Below are 12,117 nucleotides of genomic sequence, written 5' to 3' on the forward strand. Positions count from 1 at the left end.
ATGCAGCTGTGTTTGAATTTCTGGAGGATTGTTCAAACTCATCTGGGATTCCTTCAGAGGAAATTAATGCAAATATTTGGGAACTTGCCAGAAACATGACAAGTTTTTATTGTTTCTTTTATGGAGGTGAGTAGGGAAAAAAAGTATACTGAGAGGACAGAAACACTGGCATAGTCAATAGTGCTCCCTAAAGGAGCCAACAGTATGTATGCACTAGTAGGCTCTATATCCAATCTGTCAATATTCAGGAAGGCACCATGGACTCAGTGACCTTGGGAGCATTACATGACTCATTTGGTTTACAAGAATAAACTGTCCTGAATTCTCGATCTGGTGTGTCAAACAAATGAGGATTTCTACCAGGATCTGTCTTTCTGTATTGAACGAACATTGAATGTTCTTCAGTAAACAAAAGTGCTGAATGTACTTCAGCTGGAGAAAACGATGGCATTGTCGATGTAGAATGGAGGATACTATTGAAAAAGGCATAAATATAAAGACTGGATAAGGATCCTTTACTGTTATGTAATGTTTATGTAAAACTCTTCTTGGGCATTAAGATGGTGACCTTCAAGTATCAGAAATTGGGACTCTGTATGATTTAATCTACTCTTACATGTACTATTATGCAAATCTTACAATAAAGCCATTTTTTAATTTTGTGGAGATGCTAAAAGCCTTCAGGACTTTTCCTGATTCTATACTTGGCTAGATTTAAGTTTTCCTCCTTTGCTGATAAGGTTTTGTTCTATAGTGATGTGTACTTCCCAAGAACACTAATTTCCCTCAGTGTAAATATTCTCATCATTTCTTTTCTTAGAATAAGGCAAGATGCGACTGCTTCTCTCATCCTGCTGTGGAAGGTCACAAGCACTGGATTTAAACAGTGTTCACTCATTGATGGCAGAAGTGTCACTCTTCTTCAGGCCATGGGTGGACTTGTTCTTTCTGAAGAAATGCTTGCATTGGGAAACAACTACTTTATTGGTGAGTAACACACTGACTTTCTGTCCACCCCTCTAGGTGACAGCTAATGGCTTGCCCAACATTGAGAGGAACAAAGGAGTCATTCTTTAGTTTAGGTGCTCCTGGAAGATCCAGATGTGCTGTTGGGACCCTGTAACACATTTGATAAATGCTGCAGTACGTAACTCTGAATGCCTGAGGTGTTTCTTTGCCAGATAGTGTGTTGTGGGAAGCTTTGTGAAGAAGCTTAAACCTGTACATAGTAAAAGGAAAAGCTATATTAGAAGCTCAGATTTCCTGTTGTATTTTAATAGTGTTTAATTGTGCTACTTTTTTATCTTCTACCTTTGTCTCTGTGAATATGAAACCTCAAAAATATGCTCATTATTTCATTGGGTAATTCAAGGTTAAGCATCTTTGTGGAAGGAGTGTCATGAAAATAGGCTGGTATGTTATTTTTAAGTGTATGGGAAATAATACTGATTTAGTGCAATATTTATGCATAGATACAATAGACTTAATTAAATTGAGATTTCTGTGCAGATGTTTCATTATAGCAGTGACATGAAACCGAAGTTATTGTAATAGCAGCATTTTTTGTTATCTGCTTGAAATGCTGTATATCTTGTCATGAACTATGAGCTGCCACAATGGGTATTCAATAGCTTATCATGCTGATAAATGTAAAATTAAGAGCATTCTGATGTAGAAACATTAGGCCAAATTCCAAGCGTGTAGCTAGTACAGAAACCCCTAAATGCAAGACTAGTGCCTCATTCTCTCCTTTTTGAGCTATCAGTTAGCAAAGATACTGCTTGAAGGTTGTTGGTATAATAATTTATTTCCTGTCAGCAGTGGTTTCTTTTAGTGATGTTTATTTTCCTCAAGTAATTTTCTAGGGGTTTTTCTCATTATTCTTATTTCTTCCAAGATACTCAGTTTTCTCCTTTTCTTTTTTTTCCCCCCTGTTAATCTAGTTCTGCATGTCATTTATCAGAGTTAAAGCTATTCTCGTGTGTCTTACTCAGGAATAAATCTTTGCATTTGCCTTGTGGTACTTAACCTATGATCACAGTGTCCTGAAGGCAGGATCATTTGTAACTTTTATGCACTCATGGAAGTACCAGAAGGCAGAGTTTGGTCTATGAGCTCCCAAACCGAGGGCCTAAGTAGCTCTGTGTAGGCTCCTCTTGACTGTATGTGCCATACAGCACAATTTAGACAGCTTAAACATATATTGTGTTGCTCTTTCATTGTTTGTCTTGTCCCACTTGTCTTGGTAGCTGCCTTTTGGTCACTGGAATTCCCACTAGGAATTTTTTTGTCTGTGCTGGGTAACTTGAAGTGAAAATATTCCTCTCCCTTGATGAATATAAAATGACGTTTATTTCATAAAAATTTCTTGTTTCATGCAGTGCATGTTTTCTGAGACATTTTATTTTGCTTTGGTGTGGTCTTCCATACTTTCTTTGGGCTTTCTTTTTCATTTCCTGGTAGTGGAATTCTTTGTAGAATTTTCCAGTTGCTGTAGTGTAATTTGATTTATGTAAAGAACATGAATCATGAATGCATATGCATGAAGCAGCAGGGAGACTCCAGTAGTAATGTGATGTGTTCATGAATAGGAGCATCTGAGTGCTTAGGCAAGATGAGTGTGGTTAAAGTGCATTTGATTTCTATAAATCCTATTTATTTTAGCAAATGGATGGATTAACTGTAATGCTTTTCATAGAAGATGAATGTGAAACGTTCTTTCTGTGTATCTTTTAGTCCTGAGCTGTTGCAACTTTATACTATGATATAATCAAGTAATGAGATAAGTCAACTGTTTTTTGGAGTTAGCTATTTTATGTGGCCTTAATTTAGTTATAGCTTTTCCCGTAATTATTATCTTTATTGAAATACATGAGCAAAAGAAGGGTGAAATACTAAAGCAATACAGAAGCTGAAACAAGAACTTGTAAGTTTAAAAGTGTTTGTGACCTATCAACACTTATTTTAAGAAAGATAAAACAGAGTAGCCTCTGAATTTCCTTCTCAATTGTATGGAAATACTCTGCTTACTTTCCACTAACATTTTTCATCCAATGAAGTGTAAATCTTGGGTGTAAAACTTTAAAAGGAACTGGGTTATTTGGTGTGAAATATGCTGAATTTTATCTTAACTCCACTGAAATCAGTAATTCAACGAAGGCTTATAGAAAAATAATGAAATCTTCAGGTCTGATCCACCTGTCTGGAAATGGTCGGTGAATCTGATGTGCCTCACAAGTTTTTAGCTTTTAATCATTTAATTTTCAATAAGACCACATCAATAAAGTTTTTCTTACAGGGAACTTTCCATGTGTTTCTTTCTATACATGACAAACTTATTCTAAGGTACAATAAACTAAAATGGGTGATTATATATAAAAATGCAATAATGTTGTTTGTGCTTTTATCCATGATATTTAAACTAGAACAATATGAGACCACAAGATTCTGCTGGATGCTATAAGCACAGTCACACAGTAAGGCTGTGGACCATGCCAGTCTCTGTATTTACTTTATATAATTTCCCCCTTCTTCCCCCACTCTTTTTCTGTTTATTCAGATGAGGTTTTAAAGGTTTCTTCTCTTAATTGGTGAATTCTGTGCAATGGCATTTTTGTAACCTTTAAAAAAAAAATTTGATTAGGACGATAAAACAAAAAAGGGGAAGATCTGAGTGATTTTTTTGGGGTTGATTTTTCTTTTTTTGATCTACATCTTATTTGAATCACTTTTGACTCGCTTCTCACTGCATTGCCTCCAAAATTACCTCTTTACAAATTTTTCTGAACAAGTTATTTATGCCCAAGATAAAACATTAACAGAAATATTCTTTGTTTTGTGTTACCTCATAGTGCCACAAGTTTAAAGTTGTTTAGGTAAGATTGCAAAGACTCAAAAATCTGCAGGAGTGTGCTGATTTGCTGATCATGTGGTTTGGGGCACAATGTCTAGAGGTTGGGAAGAATGCTGTTTGGGAGATCTAAAAATAGACACCTTCAGCACACTGCGGTTCACCCCGGAGACAGTACCTGCTCTGTGTGAGAACAGAGGGGAAGAGTGGAGCACGACTAAAGAAAAGAAAGCAGTCTGGATTCTGTGATGTGATCTATAAAATGGCTGCTGCATCTGCAAATATCCTTTCGCAGTGCAGGAAAAGAGCTTTGATGCTGGGATTGAGCAGCATGATGATGTTGTTAAATTACAGCATTAACCCTGTTAAAACGAGCCCCAGTAGACAGCAAAGAGTGCTAACTTGAAGATTTGTACCTTCTGTAAGATATTTATTAGGCATTATTAGGAAGTGTACTTATTAGCCAAAGGGGGAAAAAAAGGACCAATATGGTTCAGATTTTGTAGTGAAAAAGCCCCTGAAGATATTGACTCACTCAGTAGGGTAGGTGGGTTAGGAATAGGATGAAGCACATAGAATCATAGAATTTTAGAAGCTATAATAGACCCTACAGATCATCTAATCACAACCTCTTCTGCCATGGGCAGGGACACCTCCCCACTAGACCAGGATGCTCAAGGCCTCATCCAACCTGACTCTGAGCACTGCCAGGGTTGGGGCAGCCAACACATCCCTGGGCACATCCCAAGGTGCTGGTGGCTTTTAATGCCAGGTTACTGCCAGGCAAAGGTAATCACTGTGAATTTGGTCTATAGTACAAGCCAGGTGAACTGCTCATCTCTGCTCACTGTTTGTAACACAAATGTTTCATTTGATACCAAGAGAATGTAATAAAATTGTGCCAAAATTCAGAACTTAAAAAAATAAAAAGTACTGAGGACATTTCTGAATAGGAAATGTTTTTGAAATCTATGTAGCAAAAGAACTGTTCTCTGGAGTGCTATGGGTGGGTGTCAAGATTTGCCAAAGAGATACTTAGAAGGTAAAGCAGACGAGAATTAAAATATCTTTAAATAAGAGATGGCAGTTAAGGGTTTAACATTTAAAACATCAATTCATGCAAAGTCTGCCTTTTATTTCAATAGTTGTAGCTTCATACTATCTGTACCAATGTTCTTTTGAAATTAAGGAGTGATTTCTGCATGTAAACTCTTTATCATATTTATAAAATGTCTCATCAGTATTTGTTTTAACTCAGGATCTTAATATATTCATGCTAGCAGTAATGGTTATTAGTAATTAGGATATTTTAAACGGAGTTAACAGCAAAACTTTACCTTAATAGAGTCATACACCTCTTTGCCATTGCAGTATGTCTTGAAAAGTTGAAATCAGATGAAATACAATATATAATTGTGGAAAAATGATATAAGAGTTCCCTGATGCCCTGTCAGGTTGTGCATGACTCTTTCAGACTCAGAGTCTCATGAATGATACAGTTTACAGTTAAGGATCTCTGTGGTGTGTTGAAAGTGCTGCTTGTTTTGTGTTTTGGGGGGAATCTAAACCACCCAGCAGAGTTCACTTCTCTCTTTCAGGGAATAATACACAGGATTTTGGAACACAGACTTATTTTTCTATACAAGCTTGTTGCAAGTGCATAAGATTTACTAAATTGATTAAATAATAGCTCTCTTAAGAAAAGTAATGCATTCTTTTTTTTTTTTTTTTACAAAAAAGGCCTTTCTGAAGGGCTCTGAAGGACATTTTCTGCTTGTATGGCAACTCTCTCAAAAGTCCTCTATGATTTGTTGCATGCATCTTTTTTATCCAAGCATGTAATCACACTGTCGTGGTCTAACCCCAGCAGCCACCAAACCCCAGGCAGCGCTCGCTCACTCCCCACCAGCAGGATGGGGGAGAGAATCAAAAGGGTAAAAGCTAGAAAATCCATGGGTTGAGATAGAGACAGTTTAATAGGGAAAGCAAAAGCTGCACACACAAACAAAGCAAAACAAGGAATTAATTCACTGCTTCCCACAGACAGGAGGTGTTCAGCATCTCCAGGAGAGCAGGGAACATCACGCGTAACGGTTCCTTGGGAAGACAAACACCATCACTCCAGATGTTCCCCCTTCCTCCTTCTTCCTCCCACCTTATATACTGAGCATGATGTGCTATGGTATGGAATATCCCTTGGGTCAGTTTGGGTCACCTGTCCCAGCTGTGTCTCCTCCCAATCTCCCATGCATCCCCAACTCCCTTGCCATGTGGCAGTATGGGAAGCAGCAAAGGCCTTGGCTCTGTGTGAGCAATGCTCAGCAACAACAAAAACATCTCTGCATTATCAACTCTGTGTTCAGCACAAAACCCAAACATAGCCCCATACTAACCTCTATGAAGAAAGTTAACTCTACTTCAGCTCAAACCAGCACACACACACTGATTGAAAACGGACATTAATTTTGAGAACACAGCCTGCTATCAAAATTCTTAGAAACCCAAACCCAACATATGCTAAAAGTTTTAAAATACATTTTTGTAACATTTACATTTTAGAAGTTTTACAGTGATTTTAGACCATCTGTTCCTTTACAAGTCAGTTGATTTACCCTGGCACTAAATTAATGTACCTGTTCACTAAGGTAACAGTTCTGTGCTTCAGATATATCAAAAGATACACCTATGACTGAGAGACTTGCAGTCTGTTCTAATTTCACACAGTTTCCAGTCTACTTGGAAAACTGGTGGATATACCTGTGTGACTATAGAGATAGCAGATTACATTTAACAGCCCAGTTAACAGCTAGTAAACAAAATCACCATAGCTTTTTTTTCCCCAATGAATTTGGAGTTTGAGCAATAATGCATAGAATCACAGAATATCCTGAGTTGGAAGGGACACACAAGGGTCATCAGAGTCCAACTCCTGGCCCTGCACAGGACAGTCCCAAGAATCCCATCATGTGCCTGACCAAACCATGTGCATTGACCATGACCAAATCATGTGCATTGTCCAAACACTCCTTGAGCTCTGTCAGGCTCAGGCTGTGACCACTGCCCTGGGAAGCTCTTTCAGTGCCCAATCACCCTCTGAGTGAAAAACCTTTTCCTAATATCCAACCTAAACCTCCCCTGACACAACTTCAGGCCATTTTCATTTTCATACCAGTACAAAATTGCATATTGTATGTTTATTAGTTAGTTTTAAAAGGTATTCATTTGGAGGTTTTGGGCCTCCAAAGGCCTGTGTAGAGTGTGGAGCTTGCAGTGCCTATTCTGTGTGCTTGCAGCCTATTTCCTATTTTTCTCCTAACACCGTTAAGAAATGCAATTATGTTTTCAGGTCTTTATCATTGCTGTTAGCATGTTATTTTGGTTGAAAAACCCAACTGCTTCTCATCACCTTTTGTGATAAAATGTTGGAAAAACCACTTTTCTGCCTGGATGTGCCCACTGCTGAAGCTGCAATGATGGGAACTCTTTCAGAAAAATAGTAAACCAGACAGCTGGGCATCAGTATTTTGCCTCCATTTCCCCATACGTAATATGATAGAAAAGTTTTTATATCTATAATTGTAAAAAAATGCTTGCAAATAGCTTGAAACCACTTGCTTTTTGACTTTGTGTTTTATTTAGCACTTCCATGATGCTGCTAAAAAAGCAGTTTTCATGAGATATTGCTACATTAGCTTTTTAGCTTATTGTCTGCTTATAAAATCAGAGGAAGAGATTTATAAGCAAAATTACTCTCTCTCAGATAAGACTTTGCATATAATATGGCAGAAGGTTTAACATTTAATATGAATGAATAATTTCATCTGAATAGAAAACAAATCCTCCAGCACAATCTTTAAATTATAATGTTTATTTTCATCACAGCAAACAAGAACTGATGTAGACAGGCACGTAATCTGTTTTTCTCCAAGATGTCCAGCCTTTTAGAGCAGTACAGTATAACTGACTGCTTTAAACTATACTTATCAAGTATTTCAGAAGTATTTCCTTAAAAAAATCGGTCGCTGTACAAACTCACGTAGAAGTGGATGCTCTAGCATCTTTGTGGTGAGATGAAGAATTCTGATGCCATTCAAATGCCAACACCTATAAGGTAGCTTGCTTGAATGGCTCAAAAAGTTTTGAAGTTTTGCTTAGAAAGTAAAATTAATGTTTGGCCTCTCAAGCACAAGAGGTCTGTTGCTTTTAAAGAAGTGTGTGAACCATATGGTTCTACATCCGAAAGGGTAGTGTTTTCCTATCCAAAGTGCTGTCTTGCCTTTGTAATGCCACAAAGTATTTTCTTTCCTATCTCTGCCCTCTGTAGTTATTTTCTGATTTGGTGCTTTTTGGTTATTTAATGAGTCTCCTTGCAAGACCTCCTTGTGCATTAACAAGTGGTCATCACTAACAGATGAATAGGCAGAGTAAAACAGTGTAAAAACTGTGAAAAATAAATAATCTAGAGAGATATTTTGAAACAAGTCAGTCTTTTCTAGCTTCTGTTACCTGGCTATAGAATTTCAGATTAGGAGGCAAGTTATACGTGAGGCTTTGGGATGGTGTGTTACATGCCATTAAAACACACACACATTTCCATTACAAGAAAGCAGTTTGCTGCATCTTGAAATTGGTTTCACTTCAGCAAAAAATTAAATAGGACAATTTTATTTCATAATAGGAGATGTGTGAATTGAATTCACTGAAAGCCATGGAATCAAGTTCCTCTAGCTTTAACGAGTTGTCGTGTGCCAGTTGAGCGTCGTTGTGAGCTCCCAGCCCATGGCATATGTGCAGTCATTTGACTTCAACCTTCCTTCAGTGTGGACTAAATGAAACCTCATTGCCCTGCCCATGCTGTGGTTGGAGTGTTCGTGCCGTTCTGCTGCTCAGCCGACGTGCAGGAAGCTCTGTGTGTGTGACTGCTTTGCTTCTTTTGTGCAAGTCAGCCTTGCTGCTGGGGATTTGGGTGACAACTGCTCCAGTTAATGGGGTTCTGATTTTTATGCCTCTAATTTGCCTGGAAGGGCCCCATTGTCTGTGGTATTGAGTATCATGCTCAACTGAACATTTCGCTGGGGTTCTGGGCAGAAGAGCTAACCTTGCAGAAAATGGCTTTTTGATGCACAATAGCAGCAGCAGCAGAAGTGTGAACAGTGAAAAAAGTGCAGTGAGGTGTTAATTTCAATGGCTTTTTAATAAGATGGCATTATAAGGCAAAAAAGTTAAGCATTCAGCTGAAATCCAAACCATTCTGAGGGTACTGAGAAAGGGTATCTTTATAAATATAAAATAATTATCCTGTCCTTCGTGATCAAGTTGCATGTACCTTGACTCACATATGTAGATTTGGACATTAGACTATTTACTGGTGTTAACGTTGTATTATGTTTAAGCTAGCACTTAAATATATTTTTGCTATTTAGAGGGATCTTTAATTAATCAGTAAATTATTCAAAATTAATTTTTTTTCACTGCTACTTCTAGCAAGTAACAGTCGAAAATTATTATTCTAGCCTATCTTTGGATGTTTATCTGGTCAAATTTGTAATGACTGGTAAAATACCTTTTGTTTGTGGGTTGGGTTTTTGTTTTCAATTTTAACATTTCTTTCTTCAAATGTGACATTTGTGAGCAATTCACAGTCCAGATATGGTTTGATTGACCACATGGTTTCTTGCACTGTGAGGTCTTGGACAGACTGCTTAACCTGATGTGTGAAATAAGGATTCCAGTGCATAATTGGGACATTTGACAGTGTATCAATGTGAGGCTTGTAAGATGCTTTGAGCTCTTCAGCTAGAAGTGTAACGTACTGTAAAGGGTATTTAAATGTAAGGTAGCCACTCGTAAAGCCTGTAAGTTGAACCAGTCTCTATAGATATATCCTAGTCAACCTTGCCATCCCATCTACCCTTACTGCAGTCCCAGCCATGTCATTTTTTATTCCACCACACTTAACTGCTTTTGTGGAGTGTAGTATCAGAGATTCTGGTAGTCTACATTTCTGCCCAGAATAGTTCACTGCCAGCTTGGCAACACCATTGAAATGCTGACAAATAAGCATATAATGGGAAATTGTGATGTTACAGGAAACCTATTAGAAGATTAGTCTTGTCACCCTTAGCTGGACTTTCACCATTATTTTGGACAGTAAGCAGAGTTCTTGAAGCTGTGACAGAAGGTCACATCTAAGCTACTGTCACATCTTAATAAGGTATATGCAAGAAGTTTTTAAAATGCAAGTGTACTCTTGCTAGCTGACTATTTCATAGCTCCATCATGGGTTTTGGTCCAGTCAAGCTATTAAGTTGAGTAATTGTTTAAGTAACATTGAAATTCAGAAACTGCCATTTGCTATAGAGGAAATGTAATGGAACATGTGTTTGGGGATTTTTTTCTTTGCTAAGTGAATCCAACTGGTTTGCTCAGTTCATAAATATATTTTAACTGCCAGTCCTGCAAAACTGAGCTCCAGTTTGAAAGTCAAGCTGTGTGCTGTTTCTTCCCAAAGTTTGGGCAATAATTTCATGAGGCTCAAATTTTACTTTCTGATACACCAGTGTAACAATGTCATTGTCAATCTGCCTCTGGTAGAATTGCAGCAATGTTACTGAGAATGTGACTTGACCAGCAGCACACTTAGCTTTAAATTATTATGCCTGAGAAGAAAGTACATGTTTGATTTTAGAAGCCCAGGCTGAGTTTTCAGTGTTGGTAGTGAAGGAAGAAAACATATCTATTTTGAAACTGATTGTGACTGTGTTATCAATCAAGAGAAGGAAAAACAATGCGATGAGAATGTTTCCAGTCACTTAACAAGAACCAGAAAAATTTCTTTAAATTGCTGTTTCATGAGAATTTTCGAAAAATAAAATATTTGCAACAGTCTTTGAACTGATTCTCAGTAAAATCTAGATATACTTTCAAAAGCAGTTGAAAAATAAAATATTTGCAACAGTTTTTGAACTGATTCTCAGCAAAATCTAGATATACTTTCAAAAGCAGTATCTGACAAATACTGTGACAAAGCCCAGTAAGCAATGCTGATCTATATAGAATTTGGGAGACTTGTACCACCTATAAATAGCACCATTTGTGGATAAAATAGCAATTTTGTTGTTGCAACTGTATTTTTGTATCCCCAGATGCTATGTTGCCTAGCAGCATCATTAGAGAGTGATCTCAGATGGACTGTATGGTACTGATGGCACTGAAATACTGCATGAAAGACTGTGAATGGCATTGATTACCTGTTTCTCACTTCTTGTCTTCTCCTTATGCACAGTAATCATCCCGAGGCAAACTAGGAAAGGATTCCTGACCATTTTTCAAAATCTGTAGAACAGTGTTGGTGTGAGGGCCCTGAGGGTATTGACAGGTCTGACCCTGACCATTAGGTCATGGAAAAGATGATAAATGGTTGTCCATTTGTAAATCAAAATCACCTCTACTACTTCAGCAGGTAAAGGTAAATGTTCAGAATGGAGTGCATCATGAGAACATCTTGTTACACTTTTGCATTTGTTAGGTCTCTAAAATGTGTTAACTATGACTTCGATGAATGAGAGAAGGATTGAGCTGGCTTAGATTTGCTAGATGAATAACTACACGAGATTGTGATATGTGGTGCCATAAGAGAGGGAAATTGGTTTATATAGTTAAGCTCAATTTACTACTTCATGCTTAGATCCAAAGAATCACTTGAGCATGGTGGCACTTAGTATAGACCACTGTTTTCAGAGTAATTTTCATAGTCTTGAATGTTAGCTGTATCATGTGGTATGTGGACAGTGTGACTGTTATGGACATGAAATAATAATTGGATAAAATTTGCACATAAAACATTTTATGAGAAAGATCTAGAATTCAACTATATCTTTTTCTTTTTTTCCCTTGGTGAGTAGTGTAATCAAAATATAGTTCTTTCTTTCCTAGCTTCTTTTCTTTAAAATATTCTTATGTGTGCAAAGTTCAATGGCCACTCAATGGTTGAGTGTTTTGACCACTCTTGTTTAGCTTGCTGGATAGCACTTTCTCCTGTGATGTGAGAGATGTGGTCAAACAGAAAATTCCTCTTGGCTCTTTCACACTTTAGGTTAATTCTGTAACTTTCCATCATCTGTGCATGAAGTATCAGACATATATTCTATACTGGATCACTAAGGCTTATAAACTATGTTTCAGTGTGCTCTGATAACAGCAGTGCTGTTCCTGGAAGCTGCAATCCTACCTGGAAATATTATAGCTTTGTTATGTTACTACACGAC

At 37.5% G+C, this 12,117-nt stretch overlaps 1 protein-coding gene across 1 annotated transcript in view; it reads left to right on the forward strand.

The window, feature by feature from the left end:
- Window positions 1-12,117, forward strand: part of DNER (delta/notch-like EGF repeat containing) — a 74,270-nt gene that overhangs the window by 13,858 nt on the left and 48,295 nt on the right. The window contains exon 4 of the mRNA XM_009084441.1: window positions 821-987. Within this exon, the coding sequence (XP_009082689.1) occupies window positions 821-987 (167 nt within the window). The remainder of the gene's footprint in view (window positions 1-820; window positions 988-12,117) is intronic.

Source organism: Acanthisitta chloris, unplaced genomic scaffold (genome assembly GCF_000695815.1).
Source record: "Acanthisitta chloris isolate BGI_N310 unplaced genomic scaffold, ASM69581v1 scaffold16391, whole genome shotgun sequence".
NCBI classification, from domain to species: domain Eukaryota; kingdom Metazoa; phylum Chordata; class Aves; order Passeriformes; family Acanthisittidae; genus Acanthisitta; species Acanthisitta chloris.